Source organism: Astatotilapia calliptera, chromosome 7 (genome assembly GCF_900246225.1).
Source record: "Astatotilapia calliptera chromosome 7, fAstCal1.2, whole genome shotgun sequence".
Classification (NCBI taxonomy): domain Eukaryota; kingdom Metazoa; phylum Chordata; class Actinopteri; order Cichliformes; family Cichlidae; genus Astatotilapia; species Astatotilapia calliptera.
This window is the reverse complement of record NC_039308.1, coordinates 7,802,567-7,820,867: the sequence shown is the minus strand read 5'-3', so window position 1 is coordinate 7,820,867 and position 18,301 is coordinate 7,802,567. Positions and strand designations below refer to the sequence as shown.

Below are 18,301 nucleotides of genomic sequence, written 5' to 3'. Positions count from 1 at the left end.
CGAGAACTAATCTGTGCTTTGAAAATCATTTCCCCAAAAAATACTTACAAGGAGAGTCCAACTATGAGACAGCTGCATTATGTTTTTTTTTTTTTTACTTTTCCCAACATAACACTGACAAAAAAGGAAAGACAATACAAAACACCTCTGAAAGCAGCTAAAAATACAGTGGTGTTATTGCTGTTCAGAAATTAGCTCATCGGTGGGACTGTGGGAGTGTCAGCCTCACACAACCTTTATTAAAAATACAACCAGTTCTGTCTCAGGTTCAGGAATGTTTCCGCTGAAATTGTTTGTTCCTCTGTGTGCAGAACTGATACAGATGCTTGTGTCTGAACTGTAGGGCAACACTAGCTGCCTACAGCACAGAGACTTACTTGGATCTCTTACACTAACCTCCAAGCAAAACATTCAGTTGAACCAAAGCTCTTCTTGTTTCCTTCTCTACTTTCCTTGGTTACTTTTTTCACCTTTTGGTCATTTCCTTACCTGTATTTTTTCTCCTCTATTTTATCCCTTGTTATGCCTGTCTTGGTTTTTTCTTGTCTACCTATTTTTATTTTCTATTCTTTCTGCAGTGTCATTCCTGATATGTTTCTCCTGTAGTCTCTTTCCTCTGATGTTGTTTTTCTGCTTTTGCTGCTGGTTCTTCCTTCTTTTCTGTCTACTTCTCTCTTCACCATTCCTCTTCCTTTCCCTTTTTCCTCTCTTCTTTCTTCCCTTGTATCTTCTGTCTTTTCTGTCCCTGTTTTTTCCTCTCCTTTGCACTGATGTTTTCTTCACTTCTATAATTGTTTAACTCGACTTTTCTCTCTTGTTTCCCCTTCTATCACTTCTCTTGTTTTACTTCTTGCTTTTTCTTGTCATATCACATCCTCTCCAGTTGTTTTTGGTATCATTTTCTTTTTCTGCCTTGTTTTTTGTCCTCTCCTTTCCTATTTTCTCCCTGTTTTCTTTTTGTTTTTCATTCCATGTTTCCTCTCTTCTCATTTTTCCCCTCCTTTTCTTTCTTGTGTGCTTACTTTCTTGTTTTCGCACCCCATTCTGTTCCCCATTCTTCATTTCTCAACGCGTTTTATTTACTTTATTTTCTTGTTTCATTTACTGTCATATCATCCCCCTTTTTCTCCTGTTTCTTCTCCTTGCCATTCGTTTTGACCACAGTGGCGTTTTCTTGCTTTGCTTGTTTTGTCGCAAACTAACATAGCATTACTTCCTTGTAGACCATCAGAAACTGGAGCGGGAAGCCAGGATCTGCAGATTGCTAAAGCATCCCAACATTGGTGAGACTTTTTTTCAGATTTCTGTTTATTACATTTTTAAAGATAACTCATCCAAGTGACTTCTTTAGTCTCAGCTGACTGCACATTCCCCCAACCTTATAAACAGTACAATAACGGAAACCACCCCGGTGAATGAACAATGGGCTGTGAGGTCAGTTCCTTGATTATTAATATGCAAATTCTAATGAGAACTTAAGGTTGGGGAAACCTGCAGTCAGCTGAGACTGAAGAAGTCACTTGGATGAGTGACGAAACATTTCTCCCATTGAAAACACAGGTGTCTGAGGTGGAGTTGGGGAGGAGGTGGGTTGCACGAACGAAAGTCTGAAAGGAGGATAGACGAAGAGCACAGATTCAAATCATGCGAAGCGGAGGCTGATTGGCTCAAAGAAGGCAGATGAGAAAATAATTGGGCAAGAGTGAGAGTCTGAATAATACAAAGACAGGAGAGTATGTAAAATGCACGGAATTGAGCATAAGTAGTTTGTAGACAGCAGGCAAGAATATTATTGGACAGAGTAATGATATCAGAATTGAGTTTAACAGTGTGGGGAAATGAGATAAGAGATTACAGATCTTCCTCACTGAATTTACGCATAAGCTTCATTGGAACTGAGCAATACTTATGAATTTAGTTTTGCTTTTCTTATTTCTATTGTACAGCTGTCTATTTTGTATATGTATCTGACAACATCATGTTAGTGGGCGTGATGAGGCTTAATCAGAATGTGTTAATGTAAGCCCTTTGCATTAGCAATCTTACTGAGTTAGCTAAACTATTGAATTATATATACAGTCATACTAAGTTGTTCTTTGTTAATATTAATTGTTTAACATCTGTGACCCTGAGTGAAGTGAGTTGTGGGGTTGATGACTATCATCAGAAAAATCAGAAGAGTGCACAATGATCCTCTTAACAATGCACAAAGAAAGACGTGCAATGTGAACTTCAAAGTCTTTGCACTGAAGTTTTGCAAGACAAACAGTAATGCTGTGTATGTTTCTAAAAATTAAAAAAACAAACAAACCATACAGGGAGATGCTGACATAAAATGGGGCATTTTTAACTCATTAAGTTATATTAAACTAATTCTTTTGTTAGAGGTGAACTAAAAATATTTCAACTCTCTTTAATGTATTTCAGATTTTTATTTAGACTATTTAAACACTGAAAATATTTCACTTTTAAATCTGTCAGCTTAAGATTTTTATTGATAAGCCATCATAAATGGGAAATAGGCTTTAGTGAATTGCTTAATGGAGAAATTGTCAATAATGAATGCATGAAAGGCCCCAATGTTTAACTTTTTATATTTAAAATGTAACTTCACAAACTTCTGGTTGGGATCTCATTTCTATACACTGGCTATACAGACATTAATTGTGATAAAAAAAATAAAGCAGGGTGTGCTTTAGGGTGTGGTTGCCTTGTGATGGACAAGATGCTGCCATATGGCTTTAACACTATGCAAGAGAAATGATACATCATTTGAAAGATAAACCTATAACACTCCCAAAGACACTCTAAATCTGCATCTCATTTTATATTGGCCTAAATTAACAGCCTAATTCATATCAGTGAATAAGCAATGTCCTTTGCTACCCAGAGTAGCACTAGTGTTGACTGATCAGCTGATCAGCTGTTTAGCAATATGAAATATCAGTTCTTGTGGAAAAATATTCGTCAGTTAAAAAAATAGAAATAGAAAAAGCTAAAGCAATATCTATTGTTTGTTCTTACCAGTATGTCTTAAATATATGGGCTCATTTGGTCTATAATAGTGCCGAAAGGCCTTAATAAATGTGCTTTATAGCAGCCTGAATAAAAAAAATGTCCTAAAACAGACCTAATTAGTCTGATATCCCTCTTGCAGTTCGTCTTCATGACAGTATCTCTGAGGAAGGCTTCCACTATCTCCTCTTTGACCTGTGAGTTGCTTCCTTTCTTTTTTACTTCTCCTGTTTTTCTCCTTCCATCCTCTACTTCTTTTTTCCCTTCTCCCCTCCCTTGTCCTCTGCCTCCTCTTTCCTCTCCAATGGTGCTTCATTTTCCACTCCCTTCCTTCAGTCCTTATGGCATCTGTCTCCTCAGTGATGCCACTGCTTTACATGATTTCTTTCTTTATACCTGCATCTCTTCATTCCTTCTTCTCTTCTTCTTTTTTCTCTTCTGTCTCCATCCCCCTTCTTGGTTCCAAGGCAGTTCCCCCATTGCATAACAGCACCCCCACCCCCTTCCTTGCGGCTCCCGCTTTAGTGCACACACAGATAGATCTACACTCCCCCGCACTGGAGCCAGTCTCCATGGCAACACAGTCAGAGTGAATCCTGCAACCGGGGTTTCCCCCTAATGAGGACATCCCCCTCCTGCATGTGTGTGTGTGTGTGTATACATTTGTGCTGTCTGAGTAAAGAATAAAAATTTATATAATTTGCCATTTTAACCTCCATCTTTCTATTTCTCAGAGTGACAGGAGGGGAGCTGTTTGAGGATATTGTGGCTCGAGAATACTACAGTGAAGCAGATGCAAGGTAAACCCCTGGTGAATATTATCTTTGACCCCTTTTTCTTCATCTTTTCTTCATCCTCTGCCTATGTCAGTCCTCCAGCCTCTGCAGTCCTCCAGCAGCAACTTGGAGAGTTGTGTTCCTCTCATTAGCACGCAGATAATTTTGACACATTGTTCTTTCTTTTTTTCTTTTTTTTTGGCAGAACAGGCTGTGGCTCTGACGGATTATACCTCTGCGCAATTTTCTGTGCACTGAATTGCAAATTGAGGGCGAGGAGCTTTCTCCAGAGTCCAAATTTACAGACAGATTGAAACATACAAGAAAACTGTACAGAAGGCACACATGCCCATGCCATAACCCCCTTAGGAGGCAGACTTAAATCAATTTGACTGCGGAGGCGGTTTGTGAAGGCGTGAGAGAGAAGAGAAGAAGGGGACAGAAATGTTAAAGGGAGGATGGGAAGAGGTAGAATGAGAGATGCAGTAAACTGATTTTTTAAGCTATTTATTATTTTCCATAAACAGATTTATCCCTCAATCCTCGTCCTAACTCTGGCTTATTCATCTGTTATCCAATTCAGGACAATGAGTGATCTTTTTCACATTCGGTTTGGACTGTTATACTTCCAACATAAAATATGAAGTATTAATCAACTATAGCGTGAGAGCCATCAAGTTTTCAAGTGAAGCAGGGTTTGTTTTGTGTCTATGCAGCAACAGTAAAACTGGAGTTTTGTATTATGTTGCCAAAAGCATTATATAAATGTTTTATCTGTGGTAATTCCTCAAATTGTAATTTAGGTAAAGTAATAAAGTACAATATAATCATCAATCAAATCATGATGTTTATGCTGTCAGAAAATAAATTACCATACCTTATTGTCAATTTATTTTATATTTAAACAGTGCCAAATCACAACAACAGTCACTTCAAGGGGCTTTATATTGTAAAGTAGACCCTACAATAATACAGAGAAGAACCCAACAATCATATCACCCCCTATGAGCAAGCACTTTGGCAACAATGGGAAGGAAAAAAACCCTTTTAACAGGAAGAAACCTCCAGCAGGGAGGGGTGGCCATCTGCCATCTGGGTGAGAGAATTGAAGACAGGACAAAAGACATGCTGTGAAAGAGAGCCAGGGATTAATAACAAGAATGAGTCAATGCAGAGAAGTCTATTAACACATAGTGAGTGAGAAAGGTGACTGTATCTTTAGAGTTGCCTTACCTTTAAGTTCTGTTATGGAAATCTTTGCAATCTTTGCAAAGGGGGTCAAATACAGGTAATGGTAGAGAGTGTGATGAGGAGGTGCTTGATATAGAACAGAAATGAAGGACAGACAGTATTAAATTTGAAAGAGATCGGAAACTGCAAGGTGGTAGCATGGTAGAATGTAACAGGAGGGCTTTCGGTAATCAGTAGGATGGCTTTGGAGAGTAAGAAGAGGAAGTGGGTGAAGGCAGAGGCAAGGATTAAATGGTGGAAGTTGGAGAAAGCAGAATGTTGCTCAGAGTTCAGGGAAGAGTTATGAAAAGCTCTGGGTGGTAAGAGAGAGTTATCAGATAGTACTGAGGCATTTGGTTTAGCCTTTTGACAAACTAAAGAGGACAAGGACACTTGGTGGTGGAATAAGGAAGTACAGGAAGTACAGGAAAGTATTCAAAGGCAGAGGATAGCAAAGAGTAAAAAGTAAGTCAGGGAGATGACGAAAGTAAACAGGAGTACTGGAAGGCTGGGGTACATCAAAGAAAGAGCCGGCAAAGGAAAAGGCTTTTAGTGAATTGTTGTATGTGAGATAGACACAAGGGAAAGAGAAAATTACTTTTGCTGATTGGCTAAGCAGAAAGATTTAGCTGCAAGTGATGCACAGCAGGTTAAGGTGATTAAGGAGAGAAACGGAAATGTGCTAGTGATAAACAGTGATAAACCTGTTGAGTTATGGAGATACCATACCATACCAACTTTATTTCTAAAGCACTTTAACATAAAACCAGAGTTTCACAAAGTGCTGTACATGTTAATAGCATACGTAAGGAAAATTAAAATGAGATACAATAAAATAAATAGATACAATAAATTGAAACATGTTAAAACAAATTGAGTCAACCCCTCTAATCAATGCCAAAGGCTTCAGCGAATAAATATGTTTTAAGAAGACTTTTAAATTCAGAGAGAGAAGAGGCCTGCCTAACATGCAAGGGCAGATCATTCCACAACTTTGGAGCAGCTACAGCAAAAGCACGATCACCTTTAAGTTTATACTTAGTTTTCGGTACCTTAAGGAGTTGCTGATTGGCGGACCTAAGGGAACGGGCAGGTGTATATGGTTGTAGTAGCTCCGAGAGGTAGGGGGGGCCAGGCCATTAAGAGATTTAAAAGCAAATAAGAGAATTTTAAAAAACAATCCTAAAATGTACAGGTAGCCAGTGGAGTGAAATTAAAATTGGGGTAATGTGCTCAAACTTTTTTGTTCCAGTTAAAAGACGTGCTGCAGCATTTTGCACAACCTGCAGGCGCCTAATGGACGCATCACTAACCCCAAAATAAAGTGCGTTACAATAATCCAGCCTAGAAGTAACAAAGGCATGGATTACTGTCTGAAAATGGAGATGGAGATGGAGTTATGGAGATGTATATAGAAGAGTACAGTGGACTGTTTGGCCAGTTTTTTTTAAACACAGTTTTAAAGAATGAGAGGATGACTGAGGAATGGTAATAAAGTATACTGGCTCCAGATTTCCAGAACAACAGTAATGTGCAGAGGTATAGTAAGTACAGGGGGATAGAGTTGATTTGCCTCACCATGCAGCTATGGGAAAAAGTTGTGGAAGCTAGGTTAAGAAGAGACGTGATGAGTAGTGATTGTTTGGATACTTTTACCATTTTGTCTTATTGTAGCTGCTAGTGGTTCAATAAACACAGCAAAGAGAGGTGGCGAGAGAGGACATCTTTACCTGTCCCATTGTGTAGAATGAAGTTTTGTGAACTCAATTAATTGGTGGTGGCTGCGGTCTTTAGTGAAGTGTAAAGTGTCTTTATTCAGTCATTTAATTAATTTTCTCCAAGTGTTGGAAACAGTAATTTCTACTTAACTCTATCAAATGCTTTTTCTCTGTCTAATAATAAAATTATGGTGTTTATTGTTGTTTGAAAGCTGTATTGAATTGAAAAGTTTTTGGGAATTAGTGGATGAATATCTACTTTTGGTAAAACCTTTCAGATCAAGATGAATAAGAAATTGTATGATTTTATCTAGTTCATTTTAATAACCTAACCATATTAATAAGAGATAGTGGTTGATAGTTCTCTGGATCAAGGATCTTTTGCTTCAAGAGTAATGTCATCAGGTGTTGTATTCATACTTTGCAGGACTCTTTGAAATCATTCTTATAAATAATAGAGTTAAATTGTCTAAAATGTCTTTCAAAGTGACTGGAGAAACCTTCAGTTACAGGCATTTTATTATTGGGCATTTGATTGAGTATATTAGAGATAGGGTTTTTATCTAGTGTGTTCATTTGATCTTGTGGGAGGTTTAAGGATGTCGAGCAATTTAATGATGTATTCAATATTCAGATCATAATCTGAGGTTTATAATTACAAAACAAATCCTGAAAACATTAGTTATATCTATAGAGCTGTAAAAAAAAACACCTGATAAGTCCCAGGTAACTGTAATTATTGCTTTAACTGTGTTTTGTTTAACTAGATGTGGGATTTTACAAGGTATTCACTTGAATTATTAATACACTGGACTTTGTTGAATTGAAGTCATTGAGAGAAACTGTTGGTGTGTGTGTGTTTTCTTTCTGTTTTTGTTTACTAGATCATTTAGTTCTGAAGTGAAAAGTTATTATTAATCTCAGGCTCTCATCCACAGCATCTCTTTTGTCCTGTCTCCCTCCCATCAAACCCAAACAGTTGTGGCAGATAGTTACCCGTCTGTGAGCCTGGTCCTCCCGAAGGTTTCTTCCTGTTAAAAGGGAGTTTTGCCATTCCACTGTCACCAAGTGCTTGCTCACAGAGGGGTTGTCTGATTTTTCGGATTTTCTCTTTATTATTGTAGACTTGTTGTTTTACAACATAAAGCACATTGAGGCAATTGTTTTTTGGCACTATAAAAATAAAACTGAGTTAAATTGAAAAAATCTTCAAACTCTAAGGACAAAAAAAACTGCTCTGGGTCCTAACTCTGGAATTACACTAAATGTGACCAAATTTCAAAAAAGAAAGGTCATTATATATCCAAATGGTCCAGTTTAAAACTTCATTGACATTGTAATGTTCAACAAGAACACTTTGCTTGCCATTATTGAAAACAATAAGTCACAAACAGAATAATAAATTGTAATCAGTTTGAACAGATATGACATTGGTAATGCTTCTCTTTGGTGCTTCCCAAATAAAGCTCATCAATGACTTCCCAATATACTGTACCATAACTGCAACTTGACTGGATGGAAGATGCATACAACCACAAACCACTTATACATACTAATCACTAAACAGTATGTTAAACAATATGTTTAATGAAACAGAACTCACAGACAGTCAGTGGTGCTAAATATGGGGAAACATGTTGTCAGCTGAGACTGAACAAATCACTTGTCAGAGTAATGACATGTTTCTTCCAGTTGAAATGCATCATCCAGATGCACACAATCGGCTTTCTTGGATTTCTTTACCTGGCTGATTAAGGATGCATCAAGACATTTTCTGTCTTTTTATTAAAAAATATATATATATATATAATATCACAGATTTGGATCACAGCCTTTATTTCTGTTTAATGAGTAATATTAGAAAGTTGCAGAAAGATCCATCCACACACCTGCAGAAAGGAGCTACATGAACTTGCCTCTAATGAACAAATGCTATACTAATGCTTTGCCAGTTTGAAAAGTCTCTCAACCAATTAAAGGAGATCTGAAGATCAAAAGATATTTAAAAAAAGATAGGAATTTGTGTTAAACTATAAGGAAAGTTATTCCTCTAATTTTAACCTTTACTTTCCCTGTTATTCTCTGTTCTTTCCTTCAGCTGTCTTCAATCTCCCCTGTTCTCTTTGCATAAATTATGTGTGTGTCTGTGTGTGTGTGGCACTCTGTGTGTTCATGTGTGGGTGTGTGACTAGCAGGTCTTGATTTCTGTCCAACAGTATCTCACTAATGGTTTCCTCTCTGTACTCCATCTGTACGCAGAATCACTCAGTCTCTCCCTTCTTTCTCTACCCTGTTCATGTCTCACTCACTCTAGATGACCAAAAAACAGATTTCCTGTTACTTAACCTCTTCTGGTGTCCAACCATATGGATTCATTTGGTTTTATGTGTCAGCTTTTCACATACTGTAGTTGTTACTTGAATTTCTGTCCACCACAAATGAGTGTGTAAAATAATTCCACAGAAAACTGATAATGAGTCCTCTGGATCAGTGGTCTCCAACTTTTTTTGTGACACTGACCGGCTTATGTCCAACAATATTTTCACGGACCAACCTTTAAGGTGTCGTGGATAAATACAACAAAGTAAAACCAGTACCGGTACCAAAAATAAGAAGATTTATTCATAACACACGGGAAAAGACCCAGGGTAACCGAGTTAATGATAAAAATGATTAAAAAATAATGATAAAAACCCTGAAAACCATAAATTTCACACCCGAGCCTCAACTCTTGTGGCCCGGTACCAAACGACTCACAGACCAGTCCGTGGCCTGGGGGTCCATCCCCAGAGGTTGAATCCTAATGACTCTGTCACTGTCTTGTATATTTTTTTCCTCCAGCACTATCGTCAGGTCTGCATTTTAATTTTTCTTTGTTAGTCTGCACCATGGGTAAAGACTCGCAGAACTGGCATATTTTTTTTTTATCTCCCTCACAGGAAGAAACTAGCAATGATACAAGAACCACTAATATAATTCTTGGCGAGTCAAAATGGGTGGGTATCCCATTAAAATGATCTCAACTTTGAAGCGATGTGTCACGTTGGCTGTGTAGAAGGCAGGTTAGGACCCAAATGCAGGACTTCAAAAGAACAATGCAAAACTCAAAACAGCTTTATTGCTGAGCAAAAGACAATAAAATACATTATACAAAATAAATCTGACCAAGCAGAAAACAGGAACTCATGAGATAGGCATAAACGAGGGAACATGGACAACATGGAGCGTACAGCAAGATAAACACAGCCTAGAAGGAGAACATGGCAAAGGGCAAGGGAAGACTGAGACAATATAAACACACAGAGAATACTGAGGGAACAGACCACAGGTGGGAACACAGCGGACACTAATCACAGACTAATGAGACAAGGAGAGCAAAACTGAACATACTGGAGACGAGACACAGGCAACCAAAATAAAACAGGAAGCAACAGAGAATGGGAACGGAAATGCAGGTAAACAAATATAGCAACCCAGATTAAGACATGAGAACGGACAAGGACAAGAGATATACACGGAGCCCTGGACAAAGATACACTAGCTTGATGCAGACAGAAGACAAAACACAGACAAGATAGAGTTTACGCAGAATAAGAAGCAGAGGAGACTGGGACACAATGAAGAAAGAAGGGAGCGGACTTCACAATGAAACAGTGGACTAGAACCACAAAGACTTAATATAATACTCAATACAAAATAATAAAGACTAGAACATAAATAACATCACAACCCCAAAAGAAAACATAAAGATTCTACAAAACTAAGACCCCTGGGTCCAAGACACCATAACTGAAGAAACAACCAAAGGGAGTGAAGTGTGGTAAATACATTTGAGGGTTATCTATGCAGCCAGGTACACTAATGACCAAAGTTCAGCTACAAATGATGTGCTGGAAGCATCTAAGCTTTACAGTCCAATATTTCAGTTCAGTTTTATTTATACAGCAGAGTCGCAGGGTTAACAGAGAGCCACTCACACCTATGGCCAAATTTAGAATCAGCAATTAACCTAACCTTACTAACTGCATATCTTTGGACTGTGGGAGATCCAGATTACCCAGCGAAAACCAAAACAGCTACAGATTAGGACATGCAAACCCCACAAAGGCTGTGGCCAGATGGTGGATTCAAACCTTGCTCTGAGGCAACAGTGCTAACCAACACACCACCGTGCTACCAGCATTTTAAAGCTGACCGCACAGCTGGCTATAACAAAGTTTGAAAATAACAATTAATATCTTATGTTTCTTAAGAAGAATAGGAAATGAATTATTACTAAAGTCCTCCAGTATCTCTCTTTTCCAGTATACATGCTGCTCTGCCTCAGTCTTCAGCCTTTCACCTCCTCAGCTCTGCTCCTCTGTGGTGCTCTGCTCCAGATTTCACTCTTTATTTAGTTCTTCATGTTCTGGACATCTCTGTTTAGTGCAGTTATTATTCCTCTGCTGCTCTGCATAGCCAGCAACATCTCCATGTGTCCATGCATCCATTATCCCTGCTGATCACAGCTCAATATCCTATTCGCAACCTGTTCAGCCCTGTTCAGAATCTTCTATCTAACTAGCTGCTATAGCTAATTTGACTATTGGGTAATTAAGAGCTAACTTTACTGTGTGCACCAACAAGTCAAGAAGTGAAGCTGATGTTGATTCATAGCTCTATCACTGCATCGTTTTTCCTTGAAGCTGAGTCAAATTGAAGTAAAGAAATATTTCAACCAGCACTGAAGAATACATGCCAGGACATGTATTCCTCAGTGCTGGTTATTACTTGTCTTCAATTTGGATATGCACCTTGACAACACTGGACAACAGCTAGATTGCTTACACTTTACTGTATACAGGCATTGCAAAAGTGTCTCTACATTCTTTCTGAAAGCCACAAAGGGGCGATTGCTGTGGTTTCAAAAAGAAATATGGTTGTACATGTAAGAAATCTGTGGGAAAATGGCGCTCTGATCCCTTGATCTGTTATTTGCACTAAACTGATGAGTGTACAGTCTCAATAAGTAGTTTCAAGTATTACTGACTATAAAAAGGACATTTATTTTAAAAAGAAGAACTGAACATGCTTTTTGAAATGCAGAGTTAGAATCGAATCACCAAATAATTTCTATGAAGCTACATAGCAGAGGAAAGTCTAGTGAATGTAGCCTAGATGCTGGTGGTGGCCAGGATAAGGTGGATATGGGGAGGAGGAATGTGCTTCTTAAAGGCAGAGTGATAAAACAGCAATGACGTTTAAAGCGCATGGAAAACAGAATGATTGGCTCACAGAGGGCAGGCAAAAAAAAAACAAAAAAAGAATGGGCCAGAGTGATGACAGAATTGAGTTTGTTTATCGTGGGAAAGCAGACGTGTTGCAAAGGATACACTACCAGCTCAAACACACAGGAATGGAAACAGATGGATGAATATAGATCTTCCTTACTGAACTTGTGTTCGACCTTAACCCTCTCAGGCCCAAATTACGTTTTGTATTTATATGCCTTTATATAGACCCACAACCTTTACATACAGTCCCATCACGCACACATTCACACAGTGTGGCAAGGTCATTGTAGCCACAGCCACCGCTGGGGGCACTGACAAGCGAGCTGCCGACAATGCGCAAAACCTCATGACCACCACAGTAGGGTGAGTGTCTGCCAGGCACAAACAGGCGTAACCGGCTCACCGGCAACTTGATTCAAGCGAACTCCCAACCTACCCACGCCCCATGTGTTGCTAATGCAAAAGTCCTGCAGGGACTTCTGAGTAAAAAAACCTCATAAATAGTATGTGGGTCTAGTCTTACTTTGCAAATCTGCACGTTCCTGGAGGGTTAATTTCGTGAATTATGTTTTAGACTCCATTAGACTCCATCGTGTATTAGTGCAAGCCTACTTAGGTAAATGGCAGAATGCTCTCCGTCAGAGTCCCCCTTTGCTCATCACATTGGATATCAAAAATCCAAGATGGTTATGGTGAAAATGTTGAGTTTCTGTCTTTGTAATGGGACTAATCTTTCTTAAATCCTGATAATACTTTCCACACTCACATGCTTGCTTCTGAGTGATGTAAATGTCATCATCACACAGTGAGCAAATGCTTGCTTTTTTGTGTCCACAGAGAATTTATATTACAATGCATGTGCCCTTGATAGTGGACTTTAAAGAAATATCACAAGAATGACTACTTGACTATCAGGTCTCCAGCTCAGCTGTCCATGTCCTTGTTTGCAATAGACTATAATCAAGTCATTTCATATGCTAAGTGTGTTAGTGGTCTTAGTCTACCCAAAGCCTGTTTTATTGATAATTACTCAATAAAATTTCTCATTTTAAACCATTTTTAAACCATTTTATATGCTTTGACAAATGGCAAAGCTACTTTGGGATCGACACATATGGATGTGTTGTTTACTTCTTATTCAAGTCCATACCTAATCTGTGATATTCAGCTAGAAAAAAACACAAGAAGGCAACAGTAAAAATACTGCAAACATGAGGCTTCAGAATTTCCTTCTGTCCATTTTTTCAGTCACTTACCAGTTGAGAGTCAGCGGGCTTATCACAGCTTTCATAGGTGACATTTCTAACCACTGCACAACTGTGCCATCCAACTTCAAAAAAGTAATGAGTAATGTTACTGTAGCTTTGTCTGTCTTTTGCCATGGTGTGAAAAAGTGTTTGCACCTTCCTTATTTCCTATTTTTTTTTATGTTTGTCACACTTAAATGTTTCAGATCAAACAAATTTAAATATTAGACAAAGATAACACAAGTAAACACAAAATGCTGTTTTGAATAAAGTTTTTTTTTTTTAATTTTTTTTATTAAGGGGAATAAATTCCAACCCTACATGGCCCTGTGTGAAAAGCAATTGCCTCCTAAACCTAATAACTGGTTGGGCCACCCTTTAGCAGCAACAACTGCAATTAAGCATTTGTGATAACTGGCAATCTTTTCCAGTCTTTTCTAGTGCTGTGGAGGACTTTTGGCCCACTCATTTTTGCAGAGTTGTTCTAATTCAGCCACATTAAAGGGTTTTAGAACATAAACCATCTTTTTAAGGTTATGTGTGTGTGGGTGTGACTAAAGAAAGTGAACTCCGCTTTCCAAAGATGTAAAAAACCACAGTTAATTTATGTTATAAAACATAAATTTACTGGGGGCAATCACTTTTTCGCAGAGGGCCACGTAGGCATGGATTCCCCCCCCCCCCCCCCCCCTTGATAATAAACAGCTTTATTTAGAAAGTGCATTTTGTGTTATATTTGTTTAATGTTTAAACTTGTTTGATGATCCGAAACATTTAAGTGTGACAAATGTGTGACAAAAAAACAGGAAAACAGTTTTTTCACACCACTGTACACACGGTCTGTTTTAGCAACAATTGTAAAGTACACAGTTTCATGTTCGGTTTTGTTAGCAATATGATGACAGGTCTACAAAGCTCCTTTTCTCTCATTGTCACATAGTGCAGCTGTGTTTTCAGGTTTACACACTCTGGAGGCCATTTTAGAAAAGCTCCATGTACATGGATTAAACATTCACTTTTAATTTGAACAGAATAGCAAGACGAAGAAACAAAGATGTGTTTATGAACTGAATGAAATCTTAGCAATGGAGATTTAAAAAAACTCTATATGTCTAGTCTAGTCAAATCAGGAAATATGTAAAGTGCTTCTCACATCAACTCCCTCGCTTCCTCGCCCTGCAACAGCCTCTGTGCCTCAGATCTTCCCGTTCTCTTCTCTGTCCACGTCTCTTTCTTACTATGTTTTTGGTCCCTTTCCTTCTCGTGTTGCTTCCTTTATCTGGTCTTCACTGTGTTGTTCTGTCTCCACAGTCACTGTATTCATCAGATTCTAGACAGTGTCTCTTACACCCACCACCATGACATAGTGCACAGGGACCTCAAGGTGTGTGTGTGTGTCTCACTGTGTTGCATTGCTGTGCACCCGCTGTACAAGAGCTGCTTGTATTTTATAGTCCTGTTTTTTAATTTTTGCCTGTGATTTGATACATTTAATTTTTGCCTGTGATTTGATACAAGTTTTGTCTGTGCCTGCTGCCTGTTTGTTTGTCTCCCCTTGCCTGTCTTGCCTGTCTTCTGGTTCTGCTTTTGCAGCTCTTGTTGTACTATTTTAGAAGTCTGAAATATATTTACAATTCCTGTGGGTCCTAGGACTGTCATACTTTGAGCAAGAGTGACTGAGTGAGTGAGAAAACCTGAGAACGGGTGAAGGAGTAGAGGTCAATAGAGTGGCAGCAGTGACAACTTTAAATACTTGCAGAATCCTTTCCTCAAAGGCTTTGTTATCACTGCTGCTAAATAAATTACACACAAAAATATACAGGTTAGACAGAGTGTCTCCCACACGGAGCTGCAGAGCCCTCCTACGCTGCCTGACTAATATTTGGCACTTTCTTTAAAGCAGAAAATAGCAAACTGCACGCATTCTCTCTGTGTAGCTCACAGACAGGTTCACACTTTTTTATATGTGTGTGCAAACATGTTGAGTGTGGAAGAGAGAGCTGGTTCCTACACTGAAAACATGTATGTGTGCCTGTGACAGTTGGGGCTCAATGTGCTAAATGTGTTCAGACTAACCTGCTCCCCCTGCTGTCTGCATGCAGTCATTGCATCCAGCAGATCCTGGAGGCCGTGCTCCACTGCCATCAGATGGGTGTGGTTCACAGAGATCTCAAGGTGAGTCACGAGCAGGTCATGTGTCTGTGTCCATGTAGGTGTGTGAATTTTAGCTGCACAGCTATAAAATCAGTATAAGGAACATTCTGTACTATGTTCAGGTCAGGTTTAGCTCAGGGACAAGAGTCCATGAAGGAAAAATGTAGAGCTTCCACAAAAAGAATGATACCTTCCAAATGTTAATACAAATTATTAATTATGAACAGTGTTCCAATTTTTAAAAAAAAGGTTCTATGTGGAATTCCCACTGTTATATGTGAGTGGTGTAGCAGATTACGTTTTGTTGAGTTTTGTCATCTGTATTGCAGTTTGGTCTGGATATCATCTTCTGATGTCATGTTGTCTGTTTGCCTGATGAAGGCCCAGTATGGCTGTGGTCTCACTTTTTTGTAAATCAGTAAGCGGTTCTCCATAGTTCTGTGTTTTGTCTGACTGTTGTAATTGACAGCTGGTAAGTGCAGTGAAAATATTTATATCCAGCATGTCTGTGCATGTCTATGGGCTGGATTTATCAAAACGTGCATGAGTGTTTGTGCACATATGTTGAAGTTCTGTCTTGTGCATGCACTTGAGTGGACTACAACTGAAAGAGAAATTTCATAGCAGGTGGAAACCTTGTGTCTGCTCACCTCCAGTGGTGCAGTGATGTATACCACGCAGCTGACGTTCTTTTGATTAAGTTCCTTTGGACTTTCATTGACCTGCTTCATGTTTAAGCAGGATATGTATGTATATCTGAACAGGTAACAATGAATCCCTGTTCACAGATGAAAGTAACTAATCCTTCACAGAGGAATGTTTGAATATTTTTTGTGTATATCAAGCGTTCCTCTTATTATCATGTGCTGTTTCTTACAGCATAGATACATACTGCAGCTGTATAAAACAATATCTGCTGTACTGAATTACATACATTTTTTAGTGATTTGTGCAGTATGTATGAGTAGCAAATAAACAAATTAAAAAAAACAATGTTAATAACCAACCAACATATAATTAAACAACAACCTAAAGCTCTATAAAGAACAAAAAAAACCCCAAATAATCTTTTGTAATGATGCAGTCAAGACAAAATATTGTCAAGAATGTATGTTAACATTAATATAGCAATTTATATTACATTTATAGCAGAAATCTGTGTGATGGCTTTTTATTGATTTTAAGACTATATAAACTTAGTACAAAAAGTAAAAAAAAATTGTGTTTGGTCATTAATTAATAAATAAATAATAATTAATAAATTACTCAATAAAATTTATAAATCTTGTGCTGTTGGAAAGCCTGTTTATTTCCCCTTAAATGGTCTTGAAAAGCTTGCCAAATGTTTTATTCCATGACCGTGTACTTCATGGGGCAGGATCAAAGGACAAAGGACAGAGGCCTTGGCAGAGATGATTCAGCTCAGGGAGCTGGTGAGGTGGCCAGTGGCGGAGACTAAGTAGCTGTGGGGGCTAGTTGGACCCCACAGCTACTGGCCAATGGAGTAGATAAATCCTACCCTGAGGTTCAGGATACTCAGAAGACTCTGTCAACTCTTGTGGGAGCTGAGCAGGGTGCACTTTTCTGATGTCTGGGTCCACAGCAGCTCCAGTGCAGGATACAGTGGAAGCTCCAAGTTGGCTAGACTAGTTTGTTCAGAATTCACTGGGTTCACTTGCTGAGACACAGATTCAGGGAAGGTCTTGGGTAGATCAGCACTCTCTCTGACCCAGGAAATATAGAAACTAAGGCAGCCTGTACAACCTGAGGAGCCCTCTCTTCTGTGGAAACAGCTCCCAATTTGGATTTGGGAGACAGACACACTGTCTGCTTTTAAGATTATAGGCTTAAAATTTTCCTTTTTGACAAAGCATTTTCTTAGGTCTGGATTAGGTGACCCTGAATTAGTGCAATAACCTTAGGCTCCTCGGGGTGTAATGCACTAGTGCACTAATGCACAAGTGTTCACTCACCTTTCTTTCACTCACTATGTTTTTAAACACTACTCTGCACGTAATTATTATTATTATTCATTCCTGGCTCTCTTCCAGAGTGTGTCTTTTGTTCTGTCTTCCTCCCCTTGAAACCAACCAGTTTTGGCACATGGCTGCTGGGGAAGTTCTTCTTGTTAAAAAAGGACTTTTTCCTTCCCACTGCAAAGTGCTTGCTAATAGGGGGCCATCTGATTGTTGTTGTTGTTTTTTATTTTCTCTGTGTTATTGTAGGGTCTTTACCTAACAATATAAAACCCCTTAGGGAACTGTTGTTGTGATTTGGTGCTACATAAATAAGATTAAATTGAACTGAATTGAATTGAATTGTCCTATAATAGTCTATTACTGTGAAGTAACTGGGAGTAAGAAGTGGGAATAACCAGCTAGTGAAGCAGTTGAGGTTTGTGAGATTTTATACCTTCGAATGCTGAGATAGCAGCTGGCCAAGCCCTCATATCAGCTGTTTCTCTCAGTCTTTGTGAGTAGACTAGAAACCTAGAACAGTCTAAGTCATTTTCTTCCATGTAGATTGTTGTGCCCTCTGGGTGCTTTGTGCGGTCAACTTGCTCTGTGACTATCAACTGTGTGGAATTTGGTTAATTGTTTTCCAACCCAAGTGCAGAATGCAGGAGACCAAAGTGAGCATAAGGTGAATATTTAATGCTGGATTGATCAAAGGAAAACATGATCCCAAAACAGAAAGCAAAAGGAGGCACAAAGAGTAATTATACAAGGAGTGTAATACTAGGACGCACTAGGAAATCTAGAAAGCATACTGTGGGTGACTCAACAGAGGGGCAAGAGGAGACTGAGACAATAATGACAGTAATGAGGCTAGGGGAAAGGGTGGGGGAAAACAGCTAGAACAAATCAAAGACAGATGGGCACAATGGG

At 38.7% G+C, this 18,301-nt stretch overlaps 1 protein-coding gene across 3 annotated transcripts in view; it reads left to right on the top strand.

The window, feature by feature from the left end:
• camk2b2 (calcium/calmodulin-dependent protein kinase (CaM kinase) II beta 2) overlaps positions 1-18,301 on the top strand; it is a 64,544-nt gene that overhangs the window by 8,514 nt on the left and 37,729 nt on the right. For all 3 annotated transcript variants that reach the window (XM_026172810.1, XM_026172808.1, XM_026172809.1), the window contains exons 3-6: positions 1,224-1,283; positions 3,158-3,212; positions 3,750-3,815; positions 15,362-15,434. In XM_026172810.1, the coding sequence (XP_026028595.1) occupies positions 1,224-1,283; positions 3,158-3,212; positions 3,750-3,815; positions 15,362-15,434 (254 nt within the window). The remainder of the gene's footprint in view (positions 1-1,223; positions 1,284-3,157; positions 3,213-3,749; positions 3,816-15,361; positions 15,435-18,301) is intronic.